At 34.8% G+C, this 22,834-nt stretch overlaps 1 protein-coding gene across 25 annotated transcripts in view; it reads left to right on the top strand.

Moving 5' to 3' along the window:
• DLG1 (discs large MAGUK scaffold protein 1) overlaps positions 1–22,834 on the top strand; it is a 276,519-nt gene that overhangs the window by 4,402 nt on the left and 249,283 nt on the right. For all 25 annotated transcript variants that reach the window (XM_045502494.1, XM_045502504.1, XM_045502493.1 and 22 more), the window contains exon 4: positions 15,332–15,498. In XM_045502494.1, the coding sequence (XP_045358450.1) occupies positions 15,332–15,498 (167 nt within the window). The remainder of the gene's footprint in view (positions 1–15,331; positions 15,499–22,834) is intronic.

Below are 22,834 nucleotides of genomic sequence, written 5' to 3'. Positions count from 1 at the left end.
CATACTGTAATTGAATTAATTGTTGACACTGCCTAAATAAATGCATTCTTTTGTGTTTGCTGAAATTGGGTTAATTTATTAACCTTTGTTACTTTTTTCAGTCTGAAAATGGTTAGGTTAGTAAGACTTTCCTTTTGCTTTGCACCGGTACCATTGTTCTTGAAACAGCACATTAGCGTACTTTAAACCTGTAAATCGCCCTGAGCTACACTAGAGTATTGTGTTCATAGTAGGTGCTGAAAAATCTTGGATTAACTTTTTTCCTTTAGTAGGCAGCGCTCTTTTTTCTGAGGTAGTATCTGTGGACCGTTGGATTAAAGGAGACATGGGTCTTGACAATCTGAGTTGTTTCAAAGGTTCTTGACTGCTTGAGTTTGGAAATCATCTCCTTAGGTCATAGTGAATTATGTAGTTACTTCTTTGTACTTGTTGTCTGCATAATTATTTATTTATTGATTCTTTGAACTGGTAGTTTGCATTGACTGTTCTCATGCATTTTAAAGAAGGTTGTGTGGGGTGCTGGGGTTTTGATGCTATAGAAATGTTGATTTATTTTCTTCTTCCTTCTGTAGTTGATACCTTATATAGATTAGGTTTCTGGTACTCTGAGGTTATTCAGAGGAACAAGTATGTGTATATTGCATTATATCTGTTCTGAGATAACAATTTTTAAATATTTTAATATCTTTGAATTTGGGATACATTTTATGACTGATGTGTGTTGGAAATGATTTTACATTCTTAGTGGCACATGATAGAATGGTACATCTTAGAACTGATGTCCTCATTTCAATGAAATATGGCAATCACTGTCCTAGCTCTGATGTTTGCTAGTATCTTTGAAGGTTTAAAAACTACTGAACACAGCAGAGTTTTTATTAACTTTTGAGTTTCAGGTGATAAGTTGCTTCTTTAAAGCTGAATATTTAAAGTTATATCTAAAAAAAAAAAAGTTTGTGAGCTATACATTTCTTTAAAATTTATTCTCCAAATACCTGGTGATTATCTTTGTGTAAATGGGAGACAAAGTCTGCCTAATTTTAATCCTTAATTTAGGTGAGTACAATTTGAAAACGTAATATATTTGATTTTGTATTCTCATTTTCTGCACTTACATTTGAAAAATTTATAAATAAGTAGACTGGGTGTTGTTTGATTCCAGGTGAGATCCCAGGTGTTCAGGTCCAGCATGATTTGAGGTTATTTATGATTCTTAGGTTTATCTGGGGTCTGAGATGATCTTTGTAATCCTCAAAGATTTCATATTAGTCTAGCCCAGCCCCCCCCCCCCCCCCCCCCCCCCCCCCCCGGCGTTACTTATGGGATCAAACAATTCTGCTTTTCTTGAGCACAGGAAGAGAACCTGAGCTCAAGATCAGGCTGACTTTAGAGACTTGAGTAAGTTGGGTCATGGGATTTGTATAGTTTGTCTGCAATAAATAGCAAGCTTATTTTAATGCAGTGTTTTATTTTAGTTATGAGATTTGTCAAAATGAAGATGGATCATGTAATAAATAATACTGTCCATTTATGAGATTTTTTGACTTCTACTTTATTTGTTGCTGTTCTTTTAACTGAGTTTCAGTAGGCCTTATAAACATGGTAAAGAACATTGGAATTTGTAGGTACTGGCTTTCAAAAAGTATGACTCCTTTTTTTTAAATGAAAAAAACGTGCATCATCTTAACCACTTTTTTTTTTAAACAATTTTTTTAGTGTATATTTATTTTTGAGACAGAGACAGCATGAGCAGGGGAGGGGCAGAGAGGGAGACACAGAATCCGAAGCAGGCTCCAGGACTGAGCTGTCAGCACAGAGCCTGATGCAGGGCTCGAACCCATGAACCGTGAGATCATGACCTGAGCCAAAGTCAGATGCTTAACTGACTGAGCCACTCAGGCACCTCTTAAACACTTTTAAATGTATAGTTCAGTATTGTTAAGTACATTGGTGCAAAAACAGTTCAGAACTTATTCCTCTTTCAAAAGCAGAACTCTACAACACTCTCCTTTTCCTTCTGCCCTCAGCCTCTGGTAACTACGATTGGAGTTTCTGTCTCTGATTTTGACTACTGAAAATAACTCATATATATAGTACTTGTCTTTTTGTGTCTAACTTATTTCGCTTAATGTTCTCAGAGTTCCTCCACGTGATAGCATGTGACAGAATATCCTTTCTACCTAAGGCTGAATTTTTTTACTGTATGTATATACCATGTTTTGTTTATCCATTCATCCATTGATGGGCGTTTAGGGTGTTTTCATCTCTTGGCTATTGTGAATAGTGCTGCTTTGAACATGGGTGTGCAAATATCTCTTTGAAAAACTGCTTTCAATTTTTGGGATACCCAGAAATTGGATTATAGGACCATATGGTATTTATATTTTTAATTTTTTGAGGATATCATACTGCCTTCCATAGCAGTTGCATTATTTTGCAGTCCCACCGACAGTGCACAAGGGTCCCAGTTTCTCCATATTCTTGCCAACACTTGTTATTTTCAGTTTTTTTGATAGTAGCCATCCTAATGGGTATGAGATTATGACTCTTTTTTAAGTATATGTAAAAAGTAATAATAGCTGACATTTCATCGAGTACTTTCTGTGTGTGATGCAAGTGTCTCATTTGTTATAATCCTATGAAGCGTATATTCATCTATGAGGTGATTGTGTCATTTTATATCATTTTATAGATTAGAAAAGTAGGCACTGAGAGATTACAGATCTTGTTCAAGGACCTTCAGATACTAAATTGTGGAGCCAGAATCTGAACTCCATCTGAATCCAGAGCTGCTCCTCACTTTCAGTTATTAGGATGTTATCTTAAGTTGAATATTTTAATGTGAGAAAGAACACTAACAACAAGCGTGGTAAACATAGATGTTGGTCTGTAGGTTCAGTGGTTTTATTTTTAAGTTTTTACTTTGAAGGAGAATATTTATGATGGAATGATGTTTATAATTACGGAGTTTACACATTTTGGAAAGTGTATTTAGTAATCAAGGTTTGTGAACTTCTAGCTATGATGGTAAAATGTCAAAATTTCTTAGATTTTTTGTTTCTTACTGGTCCCAGGGATACTGTATTTTAGTTTGTTACTAACTTCATTTGTGTGACTTTGCAAGCTAAGTTTGAGAAAGGAAAACATTTATTACAGGCTGTGGATCATTTTATTGGCTAAAACTTTATAGAATTGGAGGAAATTTTTATTAATTTTTCAGTTGATGATTTTGATTGAATTGGATTATTATTTATATGCTAATAGTTTTGCCTATGACTGCTCTGAAGCAGTGCTTTGATTATGTTGAATCTGATTGAATTCTCTTCAGAACCTTGTAATCACAGGGCTGTAAAAGCATCTGTAAATATTTCTTCTGGTCTAAGCAGTTTCATCTATGTAGGGTCAAGTTTTTCCCACTAAATTTTTTCTTTTCTAAATTATTTTTCCAGTATACTATCAAGTCTAGGACCAGGTATTTCATTTGTCATATCTCTTTGGTCTGGGCACGTTTCCATAGCTTGGTCTTTAATGACATTGGCATTTTTGAAGGATACAGTTCCCCATTTCTTTTATTTTTTTATATAAGTTTTCTAATTTTGGGTTTCTCTGGTGTTTGCTTGTGATTAGATTCAGGTTATGTATTCCCTAGGGTTCTGTACATTCAGAGGTACAAGATATCTTTCCTTCATCGATGTTGTTAATTTTGATTAGCCAATTAAGGGGTTTCATTTCTCTACTCCATAGTTAGTGTTTTTTCCTTGTTTATAAGCAGTATGTGGGGGTGACACTTCAACACCATGTGTATGTCTTGTTTTTTAGCAAAATTTCCACCTAGACTTAGTATCCATTGATGATGCTTGCCTGAACCTTTTACTATGTTGAAAATGACAATTGAAAAATGGAAGTTTTATAACAGTGGCACTCTTCTACGTTTTCCAATTAATGCTTGGCATTTTACTGTAAGAACCCTCCTCTCCCATTTATCTATCTATATATGTATCATTTAAAAAAATTGTTTTAGTGTTTATTTATTTTTGAGAGACAGTGTGAGTGGGGGAGGGGCAGAGAAAGAGGGAGACACAGAATCCAAAGCAGGCTCCAGGTTCTGGGCTGTCAGCACAGAGCCCAATGTGGGGCTCGAACTCATGAACCCTGAGATCATGACCTGAGCCAAAGTCAGACGCTTAACCGACTGAGCCATCCAGGCGCCCCTGTATCATTTTTCTTTTAATCGTTGATATTTATTATCATCCTTAATGATTTTGGTGCTCAGATTGTTTCTGATTCATTTGGTGAGAACTCTCTCAAGCTTGCTTTTATGTCCTTATCACATGCCCCTATTATTTTGAGTACTTTCTCATTTTTTTGGCCTAACAAGGTATTCCAGATTCATCTTGTAGGTATCTTGCCCAGCCTTGGAATCAGCCATTTCTCTGAGAAGTTCTGGTTCCTTTTGATACTTACCTCATTTTAAGGAATATGTGTGTGAAAATACCCTATGACTGTTAGTCAAATGGTACTTAAAATAAAATATTGAAATAACTTATTTTTGGACATTGGCTTGACATTTTCCTGTTTCTAATGTGCAAAACACAAATTGTAATACATAGTTTAAAGTTTTATAGGATATTCTTTTTGGGGATCAAAATGGTTTTAATGTACATAGGTTTAGAAGAAGCAGAGTATTCTCGAGTAGACTTGACTATTGCATATTTTAGTTTGTGAAAACGTTGTACTTGCTTTTAATCAATTAACTGATAGAATTTTTTCCCTCTGAAATGGCTGGGTTATATTGCAATGTTTTCAGCTTTCTAGTTGCCTAACTCTCCAAAATGGAATTTATTATAAAAAATAATGCATATTCCATGTAAAGCATTTAAGATCACCTAATTGTATTTTATATAAAATGTTGTCAAGAAAAATCTCACACCAAAGGTAACCTCCTTCCATAGGGTGAATATCCTTCTAGAATGTTATTCTTTATGTATTTATACATAATTTGATTTTGCAAAACAAACTCTCTACACCACTAAAACAGTTGTTTCCTACGATGCGAATGGAGATTTATAATCTCTGTGTAAAGTGAAAAATTGCATCAGATTAAAATTACCCGTGAAAATCCTTCCGGAATTTAACACTGTCTCTCATTAACTGCAATATAGTAGTTTTTTTCTCTAGTGGAAAGAAATCATTGTTTCTTCAGTCAGGCAACAGGCATAGTAGTTGGCTTGTGTTTGAGTGATCTCTTGTACAAAAGCACATAATTATAGAATCAGACTGAGTGCAGTGAGATATAGAGATGTTTACATTATTAGAGGCATATGAAAACGGAGACTACCTGAGGGAACAGTCTTCTCCCTTCTCACTTTTTATGTGCAATGACTTATTGGGTGGACTAATAGGTAGAATTGTCCTTTTTGGTGAAGGGAGGTGCTGAAGTTAGATTTGCTTAAGTGTATGTAGTGTGTATATACATATTAACTTTTCATCTCAAAATTTCTCATTGGATATCTTTCCATATCAGTAGGTTTGTATGGTCTTTAATTACTTTGTTTACATTGTGTAGATTTACTATAGTTTTATTAATGAGTTCCTAGGAGCACTTAAGTATATAACTTTTCTGTATTACAAACAACATTGTATTTGTATATGTCTCTTAGTTCTACATCATTTATTATATCCTTTGGGTAAATTCCTAGAAATGAATTGCTTGGTAAAAGGGATTTGCATTTTAAAAAGGCTTTTGATGTTTTAAAACGGTTATATTCAATTTAATTTTTTAGGTAGTATGTGGAATAACAACTAATTCACTATATCTTAAACAATACAGGTATTATCCATCTTTTTAATATTTTCTACTCTGATAGGCGGAATATACTTTTAGTCATTTTGATATTTTATTATAGATTTGTTTGGTTAAAGAAATAACCAACGATATAAGAATTTTCAGTGATGTGTGAATTTTTTTTTAATGTTTATTTTTGAGAGAGAGCATGTGAGACCAAGCAGGGGAGGGGTAGAGAGAGAGGGGGACAGAGGATCTGAAGCAGGCTCTGCACTGACAGCAGGAGCCTGACGTGGGGCTAGAATTCATGAACCGTGAGATCATGGCCTGAGCCGAAGTTGAATGCTCAAACGACTTAGCTACCAGGTACTCCCAATGTAAGAATTTTCTTACATCATTTATTTTAATTTCTTTTGTGAATTATTTGTTCACGTCATCTGCCTCTCCTACCACCTTTTCCCCCCCTTTTCTCTTAGAAGCATAAAATCGTTAGGTGTAGCATCTACATTAGGAATATCAACTTTGTCTGCCATGTAAGTTTCAAATAGCATTCCTTGTTTGTCATTTGTTTTTAAACTTTGATTTTTAAGAAAACCTGTATTTAGATTTATCAATATTCTTTGTGCTTTCTGCCCTTGGTATCATGCTTAGAAAAGCTTCCCTATTCCCAAGATTATAAAAATGTTTCCTGTATTCAGAGTCTTTAATACCGTCTCTATTTTTTAAACAGAATTAGTTTGGGGCACCTGGGTGGCTCAGTCAGTTAAGTGTCTGACTTTGGCTTAGGTAATGATCTCATGGCTCTGCCCCTCCCCCGCTCATGCTCTGTATTTCTCTCCTTCAAAAATAAATAAACATTAAAAAAATTGTAAACAAATTTTTTAAAATAAATTTTTAAAGTTTATTTATTATTGAGAGAGAGAACACAGCTGGGGAGGGGCAGAAAGAGAGAGGGAGACACAGAATCCTAAGCACACTCCAGGCTCCGAGCTGTCAGCACACAGCCTGACGTGGGGCTCAAGCTCACCAACTGTGAGGTAATGACCTGAGCTGAAGTCACACGCTTAACTGACTGAGCCACCCACACGTTCCCGTAGCATCACATTTAAATCTTTAATACGTTTGGAAATTATTTTGAAATAGAGTGAGATTGTTTTTTAAAATATAAATGTTATTTTTATACTTCTTTGTACATTTTTAAAAATTATTAGACTTTAATTTTTTTTAGCAGTTTTAGGTTTTACAGGAAAATTGAGTGAAAAGTACAGTTCCTATATCCTCATTACCACTCTTCCTTCCATTTCCTTTCATTAACATCTTGCATTAGTGTTATAGTTGGTAAGCCAGTGTTACTATAGTCCATAGTTTACATTGGGGTTCACTCTTTGTGTTATACGTTGGTAAACTTGACATACATATTTGTTGTTCTGACACATGCATCCACTATTACAGTATCATACAGAATAGTTTCACTACCCTGAAAATCTCTTGTGCTATACATGTTCATCCCTTCTTCCTCCCTTTAAGTCCCTGGCAACTGCTGCTCTTTTTACTATCTCCATAGTTTTTTGCCTTTTCCAGAATGTCATATAGGTGGAATCATAAGTATGTAGACTTTTCAGTTTGGCTTCTTTCCCTTAGCAATATGCATTTAAGTTTTCTCAATGTCTTTTCATGGCATGGTAGCTCATATTTTCTTTTATTTTTTAAAGACTATTTTTTAGACCAGTTTTATTAGAGTTCACAGCAAAATTGAGAGGAATGTACAGAGATTACTTGTATACCTCCTGTGCGTCCACAGATATATAGCTTTCCTCATTATCAACATGCCCTACCAGAATGGCACATTTATTACAATTAACAGACTTAAAATGGGCACATCATTATCCCCCAACGTCCATAGTTTACCTTAGTGTTCATTCTTGGTATTGTACATTCTGTAGTTGGGACAAATGTATAATGAGATGTATTCACCATTATAATATCGAACAGTATAGTTTACTGCCCTAACAATTCTGTGTACTCTGCTTATTCATCTCTTTCCCACTTGCAACCCTGGCAATCACTGATCTTTTTACTGTCTTCATTAGTTCTGCCTTTTCAAGAATGTTGTATGGTTGGAATCACACAGCATATATTTAAGGTTCCTCTACATCTTTTTATGGGTTGATAACTTTTTTGGTTTTTAAGTGCTGAATAATATTCCATTGGATGTATTCTGTTTATGTTTTCACCTATTGAATGATATCTTGGTTGCTTCTAAGTTTTGGCAATTGTGAATAAAGCTATTATAAACATCTGTGTGCAGGTTTTTGTATGGACATAAATTTTCATCTCATTTGGGTAAATACCAAGGACCATGATTGCTGGATTGTATAGTAGGATTATGTTTAGTTTTGTAGGAAACCACCAAACTGTTTTCCAAAGTGGCTGTATCATTTTGCATTCCCACCAGCAATGACTGAGAGTTCTTATTGTCCCATATCCTTGTTAGCATTTGGTATTGTCAGTGTTCTCTATTTTGGCCATTCTAATGGGTGTATGGTGGTATCTCATTGGTATTTTAATGTTCATTTCCCTGATGACATATGTGGACCATCTTTTCATATGCTTATTTGAAATCTGTATATTTGCTTTGCAGAGGTATCTGTTAAGGTCTTTTTAAAAATATTTTTTCCATGAAATAAGGTATTTTCATAGATTAGAGATGTTGCCAATGCGATGTTAAATTATTACAGGTTCTTGACTACTTAGACTTCCTACTCTGATCTTTGTTTCTTTAGTTTGAGAGTTTGTAAGTATTTCTGTTTGGGATGATAAAAGTGGTAACTAAAAGCTAGAGAACATTTTCCTCACACTCCTTTGTGGGTGTTTCTGGAATTTTGTACTTTTCCTTATTCCTGTTTTGCAAACTTTGAATTCTGCAAGAAAGTAACAAAGACAAATGAAAATGTTTTACTTAAATTTAGAGAGTTCTGAAATCTGTGATCTTAGAGACTTCCTGGAAATATATATTTTTTGGTGATAGAAATGATTCTTCTCTGTTCTGTTGGACTAGTTGTATGTGCCCAAGTTTAATTTAGAATTTTTAATTCTCTTGAAATTTTCGATTGTTCAATTGTTTCTATATTTCTAATTTATATATGGTAAGTTTTTAGCTTTGTTACCTTGTAATTTAGATCTTTGTTCAGGAACTGCACTTGTGGGGACCCAGTTTAGTTCAAAACAGAAGGCACTTGATAGACTATAAATGGCAAATAGAAATAGACTGTGTTATGACTGATCCAGTAGGCTCAACAAAATTAATGTTTCTAATTGTGAAATGACTCAAGGGTAGTTTTCTCTAATGTATGTTTTAGTATTCCTGCATTTTTTTGTGTTCTTGCTTGCTTTAGTGCATCATTATTTTTAAAAGGAAATAAATTTTTTCAGGGTAGTAAATAAAAATGTAATTAGTCATTTTAATTATGTGTCTGGTGTACATCTGGGTGAGCTATATGGATTTTCAGATGAGTATGGAATTACTCTTATTTGTTAAATGGCAATCATTTTGACTACTGTATTCTCCCATTTTCTATATACTTTCATACGAAAGATTGAAGATTAGAGTTGACTCAAGTGAATTGTTTGCATAGGTTTATCGAAGGACTCTGTCATTTTACATGTGATAGTAAATTTGGCAATTTCTCATTAAATAGTATTGAGATGGGACTACTGAAGCATTATTTTGCTGTGATTACATGTTTTCATAGTCTGTATATTTTGATATAATTATGCGTAGCCCTGATTATTGGCATTGAATATTATTGGCATGGGAACATATAAATGATTTATACGAACCAGAATTGAAAAAGAATTTTTCATTGTCAAAAAGCTGGTTAATTTAATTTTCAAAAACATGGGTAGTAATAGAAATTTAAAATAAATGTGTGTAAGATTTTGTAGCACCTTTAATATAGCCATCACATTTTTATAGAAATCTACCTATTTAAAAAAATTTTTAATGTTTATTCATTTCTTTTGAGAGACAGAGAACAAGTGGGGGAGGGGCAGAGAGAGAGACACACACACAGAATCCGAAGCAGGCTCCAGGCTCTGAGCTCTCAGCACAGAGCCTGATGTGGGGCTCAGACTCACGAACCATGAGATCATGACCTGAGCCAAAGTCGGCTGCTTAACCATCTGAGCCATCCTGGCGCCCGTAGAGATTTACTTTCTTAAATCTACCTGTTTTAAGATGGTGTTATATGATTTTTAAGTGTTACATATTTTTCCTCAGTTTTCTCCATCTCTCAAAGACATTATTATACCTCATCTTTCAATTCTTTTCTCTCCTAAAACATATTCACTCCATTAGTATTCATTGATTGAATGCCTTTATTTATTTTCATGAAGTTGGTTTTTTGAGAATAACTTGGAATGTCAGATTTTAAACATTTTCAAGAAGTAGGAAAGATTGGGATTATACTAGAATTTGTTACATTTGACTTCTACTTATAGTAGTAACTTCTGCTTTACTTTAGGCTAGATATCTTGTGGAACTCAGTGTTATACTCCCCAGGTTAGAAACATCTAAAGAAAAAGTAGAAAGTAATGTTTTGAGTCTTAGAATGTTATTGTAAAAATATTTTTCTTGTCACAGTGATAATCTTTTTCTTTGCTAAATCTTTATAGTTATGATAAGTGTTATAATTATTTTCTGACATAAAATGTAGCTTATAAAGAACAGGGACTGCTGATAGCATGGGAAATAATAAGTACTTTGGACTTAATAAGAAAAGCTCAGCCTGTGTCCAGTTTTTCCAGAGTGCCCTTTTTGATCAGGCATACCTTTGAAAAATCTTTATTGATACAACTGAACAAATTGTAATAGATAAACATTTTCTGAAGAAGTGTTACTTTGTTGCTGATCTTTATAGTCTTGAGATACCTTCAAGATGAGGAAGTGTGGTGGACAAATGAAATAAAATGTGTGGAATGTTAGTCAAGATGGGATATGGGTCAAAATTAAAGATGTGTGTGTATATATATTTATATATTTTAAAGGAAAGTGATAATAACTGACAAACTGTCATACCAAAAATGTCACCACACTATACATGTGTTAACAGAAATATTTCAGTACTTTTGCATATGGTTTTGGTTTGCCAAGTGTGGTAACAAATCTCTTTGTAAGCTGGGGATAGATAATAATCTGGTAACAGTCTGGCAGTATCAGTTTTCCTGACCTCAGTATGAAACAAAGATATTTAAATATTTTTTTTTTCAACGTTTATTTATTTTTGGGACAGAGAGAGACAGAGCATGAACGGGGGAGGGGCAGAGAGAGAGGGAGACACAGAATCAGAAACAGGCTCCAGGCTCTGAGCCATCAGCCCAGAGCCTGACGCGGGGCTCGAACTCACGGACCGCGAGATCGTGACCTGGCTGAAGTCGGACGCTTAACCGACTGCGCCACCCAGGCGCCCCTGAAACAAAGATATTTAAATAGTGTAAAACTTACATATGAAATTCCATGCACTTGACTCATTTAAGCTCTCCTAGAATCTCTCTCAGCTTAATTTTTTGTGATAAAATATAACATATACAAAACAAAATTTACCATTTTTTAAGTGTACAATTGAAGGCATTAAGTACATTCACATTGTTTTGTGACCATCACCCCTCTATCTCCTGAACCTTTTCATCATCCCAAACTGAAACTCTGTACCCATTAAAACAATAACTCCCCATTCCTTCCTTACCCCAGTCCCTAGTAACAACTGTTGTTTCTGTCTCTATGAATTTGACTATTCCAGCTACCTCATATAAGTGGAGTCATACAATATTTGTCTTCTTGTGTCTGGCTTATTTCACTTAACATAATGTCTTCAAAATCCATCCATCCATGTTGTAGGATGTATCAGAATTGTATTCCTTTTAAAAATTGAATAATATTACATTGTTTGTATATACCACGTTCTGTTTTGTAATCATTTATCTCTTGATGAACATATGGGTTGTTTTCACCTTTTGGATGCTATGAATAATGCTGCTGTCATCACTGATGACGAATCAGTGATGTATGAATACCTGTTTCAATTGTTTTGCATATGTGCCCAGGATCTAATGCTGGATCAAATGGTGATTCTATGTTTTAATATTTTGAGATACCACTGTATGGTTTTCCACAATGGCTACATCATTTTATATTTCTACCAATAATGGACAAGGGTTTAATTTCTCTACATCTTCACCAATACTTGCTATTTTCTGTTTTATTGATAATAGCCATTCTAATGGGTGTTTACTCAGCTTATTTTGTCTTAAGCCTGATGTAGTTAAAATAATATGAATATTTGATTTCCAGTCCGTAAGAACTCAGGTACAGCAAATTAGAAAGGACTTTTTAATAGATGAGGCATTTTAATTGACAGGATGTGAGTGAACTTTTGGAAAATTCACATAGGGAACATTTTATTCTATGATCTTTCTAGATAGTAAAATGCTACTCAAAGTTATAGTAGTCTAGATCTCTGTTGTCCTGTATGATAATCACTAGCTGCATGTAGTTATTTAATTAAACATAAATGAAATTATAAATTCAGTCCCTCATTTACACAAGTCACATTTTAAGTGCTCAATAGTCATATGTAGCTAGTGGCTACCATATAGTGGCAGATGTAGAATGTTTTGAAAGTTCTTTTGGACAGCACTGATCTAGATATTTGTCAGAGATGTTATTGAAGGGTAACACAACAGTATTTCTGTTAAGTGTAGAATAAAAGGTCACAGAAAGTTAAGATTTCATACTTGACTTACAATAATGGAAAATATAATAATTTTACATAGTGATAATGGGCTACTTTTCTTTTTTTGGGGGGGGGCTACTTTTCTTGAGATTGGTAATCATCCAGTTACTCAACACTCATTTAGTGCTGTTGGGCATAATTGTATTAGGAGCTCTGGCATATTTTTTTTTAATAGGAGATACCTCTCCCTCTCTCTTTATAGTTCTATAGATATATATCTCCTACTTATATAAAATATGTATTTCTTACATATATAGAAATATCTACATAAATGTATAATACTCATATATATGTCTTCTACAAAAAAAATCTGTAATATTTTCTGAAAAATAGTCCTATTTAAATTTCCCTAATTGTCACAATGTCTTTTATACCCTCCTCCCTCCTCCCCCCCCCCACCCCAAGTCAAGCCTCAGACATTGCAGTTGATAGCTGCGTCTTTTTTGTTTCCTTTCTACCAAAAAAAAAAAAAAAAAAAAAATTCTCGCTTTCAAACAGTTTCCTTTTCATGACATTGACTTCCTAAAGAAACTGCCAGTTGTCTTATGAAATGTTCCCTTCTAGATCTGTTTTTTTCCCGTTGCTTTTCTGGTGTCATTTAACTTGTCTCTCCAGCCACTGTATGTCCTGTGAACTCAAGTTGGTTCTGAAGGCTTGATTTAGGTTCAGGTTAAACAATTTTTGGTAAGAACACTTTGTAGCTGATGTTCTGAATTTGAGTTCATTATTTTTTCATGATGGCTATATGAGCAATTTTATATAGTAACTCGTTTGTAAAATGCTTTTACATAGAATTTTCTCTAGTAATATTCTTAACACCCTGTGAAGTAGGTTGATACTACCTCACTGTGCTGAGCTTAGTTTTTATTAGCTCTTTACTTAGAAAGTTCTACAGTGCTACTCCTTATTAAAAGGGAATTACTTTGTCTCTACTGTCTTCAGAAATTGGTTTTTAAAAGAGATACTAATCTTTTCATCATAGAAATAAGTAAAAGTTATTCTGTCTAAATGTTATTTATAGTAATTGTACATGATTCTGTACAGGATAATGCCCCACCTTTGCTGTTAAATGATACTTTCTCCCCATTAAGAAATCAACTCAGGGCTGCCCGAGTAGCTCAGTTGGTTAAGTATCTGACTTCGGCTCAGGTCATGATCTCACTGTTCGTGAGTTCAAGCCCCACATAGGGCTCTGTGCTGATGGCTCAGAGCCTGGAGCCTGCTTCGGTTTCTGTGTCTCCCTTTCTCTCTGCCCCTCCCGTGCTCGCTCTCGCTCTCTCTCTCTCTCAAAAATAAACATTAAAAAAAAGAATCAACTCAAAGTATGCCATTAGGTGAATAAAGAATATAATGGTGGTGAACTTAAACATATGACTAACACTCAGAGCTTCTGAATGGCATGAATAATCAATCATTGTTAATATACTAAGTTTATAATAATTCCAGCTGGTAGCAAAGTAGCTTGATCTTTTAAATTATCCTGTGCTACTTTAAGTAAATGTATGGGTTTTTAAAAGAGTTTTGTCATATGTCTGGGGCGCCTGGGTGGCTCAGTTGGTTGGGTGTCCAACTTCATTCGGCTCAGGTCATGATCTCGCAGTTCCTGAGTTAAAGCCCCATGTTGGGCTCTGTGCTCACATCTCAGAGACTGGAGCCTGCTTCAGATTCTGTGTCTCTTTCTCTCTGCCCGTCCCCTACTCACACCCTGTCTCTCAAAAATAAATAAACATTAAAAAAAATTAAAGAGTTTGTCATATGTCTGATTGATTCTAAAATGTACAGTATTTAATTTACTATTTACTTTTTTTGTTTACTTTGGTGTGAAAAACCACGTGAGGGGTTTATATTGAGGAGATATTGATGGTACAAAGATAAAGTATCAGTAATGACTCATGTCTTCCAAAATTTACTGTAACAGGGGAACCTGAATGGCTCAGTTGGTTAAGCATCCAACTCTTGATTTCGGCTCAGGTTGTGAGCTCACAGTTGTGAGATTGAGCCCCACGTCGAGCTCAGGTTGGAGTGTGGAGCCTACTTAGTATTCTTTCTGTCCCTTCCCTACTCGTGTGCACACGCTTGTGTGCATGGACTCTTTCTTTCTCTCAAATAAACTTTTAAGAAAAAAAAAGACAAAATTCACAGTAATGATATTAGCTACTGTTGGTTAGGAGCCTATTATGTGCCATTGTGCACTATATATGACACTCAGTCCTTATAACAATTCATAATAAGTAAGTTATCAGAGGTGAAGTAACTTGCCTAAACAGGTAGCTGATTTATGGTGGAATAGAGATTTGAACTCAGCATTGACTTTGAATTGTAAAGAGCCTGCAACTTTTACACTATGTCCTGCAAGTTCTGATGTGACTGTGACATAATAAAATGAGAAAATATTCACTTTTTTTGTTGTTGTAAGTTTATCTATTTTGAGAGAGAGAGTGCAAGCAGAGAAGGGCAGAGAGAGAGAGGGGGACAGAGGATCCAAAGTAGGCTCTGTGCTGACAGAAGAGAGCGTGATGCAGGGCTCGGTCTCAAAAGCCAAGAGATAATGATGTGAGCTGAAGTCAGATGCTTAACTGCTTAACTGACTGAGCCACCCAGGCGCTGCTCCCTGTTTAAGTGCATTGGAAGATTGGACTTATTTTACTTATCTGGAGTAAAAGTTTTGGTTTTGAGTTATATTGTTTTAGCAATGCATAGTTTAATTAGACAATCAAAATACTTCTGAATTTTTTTTTCCTTTCTTTACCCCTAGATATTCAAGAATTTTATGAAGTGACCTTACTGGATAATCCAAAATGTATAGATCGTTCAAAGCAGTCTGAACCAATACAGCCTGTGAATACTTGGGAAATTTCCAGCCTTCCAAGCACTACTGTGACTTCAGAAACACTGCCAAGCAGCCTTAGCCCTAGTGTAGAGGTAAGATAAAAAAAAATTTCTTGAAGCTGTTTTTCAGTAATCAATTTCTTGGGGCTGCTAAGTTTTTCACTTTATTTATTTTGTTTTTTCATTTAATTAAAATGGATATTATGTGGAAGTATCATAGGATTACAAATATTTTTGAAGAGAAAAGCTCAGAATCTCTGGTGCCTTTTCTTAAAATGCTGTGAATGGTTTGAGGTCTAAAATACTTGCTTTAGACTATTAAAAGAATACTTTGCATGAGAGACCTCAGTAAAATCATACTTTGGAAAGATGGTTTTGCTCTGATATTTTTTTTTTCTTTTTGAGACATAGAATATAGTTTTGTAGTCCTGGGCAGTTTAGTTGCTACATTTACTCCAAATATTCTGTTTTATTTGGCTTAAAGATTATTAAAACGTAGTAAAGACTAAGTAAAGATTAAAGACTAATCAGTAGGGACACCTGGGTGGCTCAGTCAGTTGAGCAGCCAACTCTTGATTTTGGCTCAGGTCACGATCTTATGGTTCATGAGTTCAGGCCACTGTCGGGCTCTGCATTAACTGAGTGGAACCTGCTTCAGAACTGTCTCCCTCTTTCTAGCCCTGTCCTGCTTGTGCGTGCTCTCTCCTCTCTCTCAAAAATAAATGTTAAAAAAAAAAAAAAAAAGACTAATCAGTAAATCTTAAGGTCAGCATTGGTTTCTGCATTTTTCTGTAGTTAAAACTGTCTATTAAAGTTTTAAAAACTAGTTTAGTAATATTCTTTTTTTTTTGTTATGATACACTATTGCTGGTGGAGTTAGAACAGAGATATGAAGCATTTTGTAATGAGCCTTCTATCTGAGAAACGGTCATTTGAAAGTGGTTGTCTGACTGAATTTGATTCTAGTCCCTTCTAGTTTGTATTAGAGAAGTATCTGGAAAATTGAATCAGCCTCTCTTTGATTAGTAATATATCAAGGAAAAGTAGTGGTGGGCAGCAACAAGACAGCCCTTTGGTAATGAAGTAGACAGTTTCCAAGTTTTCCTTTTTATATTAAGTCACATAGAATTGTAAAATTTTAGAAGAGGGAGAACATCTGATCCCTCTTTTTTATTTTAAAGATTAGGAAACTGAGATCCAGAAGAAAACGAATGACTTGACCCAGCCTATTCAGCTAGTTTGGGCAAGTCTACCCTTGGACTTCAGACCTCTTAACATCCAATTCGGAGTTCTTTTTACTAATCCTGGCCTGAACTTAATGTGTTTCTCTCTGATTAGGGAGAGATTCTAGTGTTATCTGTGCATACTTTTTTTTTTGTCACTTTCTCTTGGATCATTTCAATTTCCATTCCTTTTTGTTGATGTGTCATTTTTACTTATGATCCATCCCAAATAGATTTTTTGAATATTTTTTTAAGGTTCGTTTATTTTTTGAGAGAGACAGAGACAGAGAGAGAAACCAAGCACGAGAGGGGGAGGGGCAGATAGAGAGGGAGACAGAGAATCTGAAGGAGGCTCCAGGCTCTGAGCTGTCAGCACAGAGCCGGACTCTGGGGTTGATCTCAAGAACTATGAGATCATGACTTGAGCCGAAGTCAGACACTTAACCGACTGAGCCATCCAGGCGCCCCGAGATTACTTAAAAATCTTAAAAAAAAAAAAAAAAATAGTACTGTAAAATTTCAACTTTTATGAAATGAGGCACTGCTACCTAGAAATGCTGTGTGCGGTGCTGGTGTTTCTGCATCTCTTGACGAGTATATTATGGACATGTTAACAGGAGAATAGAACAGAAGAATAAGAACTTTCTGACTATATATGACAGATCTTATTGATTAGGAAGATGGATGAGAAGTGAATATGATTAAAAATGTTGCTTAGGGCTTGGCACATGGAAAATGCTCTACTGTGCTTGAAATTTATATTCATTCATGAATAGACTTAGTAACGGGAATATGGAGGTGTGTTCATCACTCCTAGATTGTTTTAAAAGGGAAAATCTGTGTCAAATTTGAGTGAGCTAAGTTTGGTTAAAGGGAAGTACTCTTTTTGCAGAAGACAGAATACCCTGAGGGATGTTAGTCTGAAAATGTAAATAGTTTTGAAACACACTGATGGATGGCAGTCATAAGGATTTTTTTTTAAATGCCTGGGATATTTAGAAATTTAATTTCTACTGTTTTTGAGAGTGCTATAAGAGAAGGAAAGTATATTCCCCTGTTCCGCATCTATTTATGCTTAATTTGGACAGAAAACTTGGCTAAGTGACCTTTGACGTGATCTCTTGAGACTCTTTGAGGCATGTTTAGGACTGAAAAGAGACGTAGATCATTTAATTCACCTTACTTGTTTTGTAGTTGAAGAGAATCCACTGATCCAAATTAAAACAAATGTAGAGAAAGTTTTTATTTGACTATAACTTGAAACATAATATGAAAATTATGAAAATACTTTGTCTTGTACAAAATTTTGGTTATTATTGCACTTGTTCGCTAATTCTTGGATTAAAAAGTAAGAGCGTGCTTTTGTGACAAAATTGCATGCAACACAATCTTGTCTCTTTTACTTTATGTTTGCTTTTGTAGGATTATCATAAAGAGGGTTTGTTTGTTTTTTGTTTTTTTGCAAAAAGTATTTGAGATTGAGCAGTTTCCAGGGCATGCTTCTTTTACTCTCTTAAAGTGAAAATCTTTGTCTTGTAAAGACATTTTCTTTCGTTTTTCTTTCTTGTCCTTTTTGTTGTTGTTACAGTTGGTAACTGCTCTAACTTGACAAATCCTCATTTGTCAGTTAATTTGTGCCCTTGTAACTTTGTTTCTTCTGATGTAGTAAAATGATAATACTGTTTATTTTTAAAGTGACATGATAGTAACCTATTGTCTTAGAACTTTTTTCTATTTGGTATGTATGTCCCCTACTTTGAACATATACCTAGTGAGTTTGGAATAATGTTTGCTTAATATTAATGATAGTTTCTGGGTGATGGGGATTTTTTTATTTTTAGTACTTTTCTCCATTACTTTTTAAAAATAGTGAGCATGTGTCATTTTTATGAAAACAAATCTATTTTAAAATAAGTGAATTTTAGAGATGGTAAGGAAGAATATTTGAAAGGAAGCAGGATGCAAGAGTAGGAGCAATTGCCTGATTTAATGAGAAGTTCCAACAGAAAAGGATGCAGTATCCTGTTTTAGTCCTTTTGAGTTGCTGTAACAGAATACCACAGATTGGGTGGCTTATAAACAACACAGATTTATTTCTCACAGTTATGGAAGCTGGAAAGTTCAAGATCAAGTCACCAGTAGATTCAGTGTCTAGTGAAAGCTTACTTCCTGGTTCATAGTTTACATCTTCTCACTGTGTCCTCACATTGAGGAAGGGGTGAGGGAGCTCACTGGAATCTCTTTTATAAGGACACTAATTCCATTCATAAAGGTTCCTTGCTCATGGCCTAATCACATCCCAAAGGCTCCACCTCCTAATACCATCACATTGGAGTTGAGGATTTCAGTGTATGAATTTTGTGTGTGTGTGGGTGGGGGTGGTTGGGACACAAACATTCAGTCTATGGCAGTTCTGTTTTTGACAATACATTGCAAGCAGATCAAAGATTCAAAGGTTTAAAAAAAGAATGAAACCATAACATTTTAATGATTTTTGGTTATGAAGAACTTTCCTAAGCATGGCAACAAACAAAATCCAGAAAAAAGAAAAAGTTAAGAATGCTGACTTTGTAGAATTTCTTTGTGGACCTCACAAAGTTTGATTGTTTGAACTTTGGTTATAGAACTTCTATATCTTGAAAGATGCATTAAACAATTGAGATGCTGAAAGGATATGCTGGGGGAAAACTTGCCACACTTATGAAAAAGGACTAATTTCCAACCTTCTCAACTCAAAAAACCTCTTAAAGATCAGTAAGAAAAACGTCAACATTCAATAGAAAAGTGACCAAAGGATGTGAATGGATTGTTTAGAGAAAAAGAAATACAAGTGCCCCAATAAGCCTATGAAGAGATGCTCAACCTCACTTTGAAAACATGCATATCAGATTAATAAAGTGTTTTTTAACTAGTTTGATTGTCAAAGATTAATTAAATGTGAGGAAACAGAAACTCTTATACTGTGGGTAGGAGGTACAGTTGTGCAACCTTTCTGAAAGACAACAGTATTCATATTCTTTGGTTTAGCATATGTTATAGATGTACTCACACAAATTATTAATATATATTCAGATATATATATATATGCATGTTCATTGCAGTACTATTTGTAATATTAATAAAAATCAACAGGGAAACAATCTAAATGATTATCAGTAAGAAACTGGATAGGGGTGCCTGGCTGGGTCAGTCAGTAGAGCATCCAACTCTTAATCTCAGGGTCGTGAATTTGAGCCCCACATTGGGTGTAGAGATTACTTTTTTTTTTTTTTTTTTAATTTTTTTTTTTCAACGTTTATTTATTTTTGGGACAGAGAGAGACAGAGCATGAACGGGGGAGGGGCAGAGAGAGAGGGAGACACAGAATCGGAAACAGGCTCCAGGCTCTGAGCCATCAGCCCAGAGCCCGACGCGGGGCTCGAACTCACAGACGGCGAGATCGTGACCTGGCTGAAGTCGGACGCTTAACCGACTGCGCCACCCAGGCACCCCAAGATTACTTTAAAAAGTAATTTAAAAAAAGGAAATTGAATAAACATGTAATGTTACAGCCACTTACTGCAATATAAAATAGCAGGCATGAAAATATAGCTTATATAGCTATATGTTATTAAATGATTGCATATCAGGTATATAGTATGCATATCAGGAGGTATAGTATGACTGTAAAAAGAAAAAAACGTAGAAGTTAGGTATATCTGGAAGAATACACACTTAGTCTGTTTTCAGTAATGTATTTGTTTTCAGTTATCCCTGCTATCTCCAAGCCCTGTTTCAGCTCTTCTGAGTTCATTTCAGAAAGAAATTAACCGAGTGGAGTAGGGAAGATAACTTTTTTTTACCTTCTCTTTGATCTTTTGATTTAATGCTTTAAAATAATCCATCTGCTTTAAGTAGAATTTTAGGAGATTGTAGAGTTATAAAATCAGTCTGCTAGGTTTAATCTGAAGTCCTCTAAGCATTGACTTAAATTACTGAAGTAGTGGGTAGTATTTGTACATAAAAGTGCACAGATCACAAATGTGTAGCTTGATGAATTACTGCATTGTCAGTACACTAGGTCAAGAAAAAGAAAATGGAATGACTGCTAATGGGGTTCCAGAATTACATAGCGATGATGGTTGTACAACTCTGAATATACTAAAAACCAGTAAATTGTATATTTTAAAATTTGGTGAATTTTCTGGTATGTACATTACATCTCTTGTTAAAGATATACCTGTACCCCAAAAATCTCCCTTGTACCTTTCCTAGTCCCTACCTATATCCTCTTCTTCAAAGGACCATCCTGATTTCTATCACCATAGATGAGTTTTGCATTTCTAAAACTATTTATTAACAGATTGTGTATGGTATATATTTTCTTGTGTCTAGCTTCTTTTTTCTTATACTTGATAATTTCATCCATAAGTGGAAGTTTTTTCATTCTCTGTGCTGTGTAATATTCCATTGTATGATACACTACAGTATATTTATCCATTCTATTGATGGGTATTTGTATTGTTTCCAGTTTTGGGTTAGTGCTGCTTTGAACATTCTTTTACAGTCAGTTCTGTTATAGCACAACATATACATTCTTAACAATCACTACACTGTGCAAAGTTGTGCAATAAAAACCACAAGGCTTATGTAGAAAATGGAGTTGGGGACTCCAAGCTTAAAACTTGGTGGGTGACATATATATAAAAAAAAGATAAGATCCTAATAAAAATGGTAGCACAGTTTCACACATGTTAAATGGTTAAGGAGTACATAAGTACTATAATAAAGATGGCATTTTATCTTGAAAATAAATCTTATTTGCTGTGGGAGTGTGTGTCAGGGTTGCAACCTGTGAGTTACTGTGCAGTACTGGCCCAGGGATTTACCTGAAATTGGATGAACAGTTGTTAACACAACAGGTGTGGATGGGTATGAATCATAACATTTAGGAAAAGCTGAAGGCTGAAATGTGTGTATTTTGTGTATTTCTGTGTGGTTCATTTGATCTGGGTGCAATTTTCTGTTCTCACCTAGTGTTTCTCATGGACAAGATTGAGCATAAACAAACATGAAATTTGTGTTATGCTAATATTGTTCCCTAACACATCATTGCATTGGAACAAATTTGCATTTTCAAAATGTTATAGCAGAACTGTGTATATTTTTTGGTGTACCTGTGTATGCATTTCTGTTGTTTATATACCCAGTTGTGAAAATGATACGCATATGTTTAGTTTTGGACATGATGACAACACTTTTGCAAAGTGATTATGCCTGTTTTTTGTAATTACTGCCAGTATGTGCAAGTTTCAGTTGCTTCACATTATTTGCCAACACTTGTTATTGTCAGTCTTTTTATTAATAATTTTAACCATTTTAGTAGGTGTGTAGTCATACTTCATATGGGTATTTGCATTTTCCCTATCATTAACAAGATTAACAAACACCTTTTCATATGTTTATTGTTCATTTTGCTATCTTTTGTGAATGGTCTATTTAAGTTTCTTGTCCTTTTTTTTTTTTTTTTTTTTTTTGGATTGTCTTTCATCTTACTGATTTTAGGAGGTCTCTCTATCTAGATATGGTTCCTTTGTTGGATATATGAATAACATACATTTTTTCCCCACTCTGGGGCATGCTTTTCCAAATGATATCTTTTCAGTATATCTTATGGTTAATGCTCTTTTTGCCTATTAAAATGGTTTTCAGCTCCAAAGTCATAAAGTTGTCCTACTTTATTATTTGTTAAAAACTTTTAATTTTGCTTTTCACATTTACATGTGTAATCCATACTGCAGTTTGCAAAATTTCACATGAATCAGCATTTTACTGTGTCTCCATTCTTGGCACTCCAGTCTAAACCACCCTCATTTTTTGCCTAGATTATTCTAATGGTCCCCTTAATCAACCTATCTGCATTCAAACTTGTCCCTTTTGAAGATTATTTTTTTTTTATAAAAAAATTTTTTTTTTCAACGTTTATTTATTTTTTTTGGGACAGAGACAGACAGAGCATGAACGGGGGAGGGGCAGAGAGAGAGGGAGACACAGAATCGGAAACAGGCTCCAGGCTCTGAGCCATCAGCCCAGAGCCCGACGCGGGGCTCGAACTCACGGACAGCGAGATCGTGACCTGGCTGAAGTCGGACGCTTAACCGACTGCGCCACCCAGGCGCCCCGAAGATTATTTTTATAAAATGCATATCATGTCATTACCCTTCATT

Source organism: Leopardus geoffroyi, chromosome C2 (assembly GCF_018350155.1).
Source record: "Leopardus geoffroyi isolate Oge1 chromosome C2, O.geoffroyi_Oge1_pat1.0, whole genome shotgun sequence".
NCBI lineage: Eukaryota > Metazoa > Chordata > Mammalia > Carnivora > Felidae > Leopardus > Leopardus geoffroyi.
This window is presented reverse-complemented; position numbering and strand designations above follow the sequence as displayed.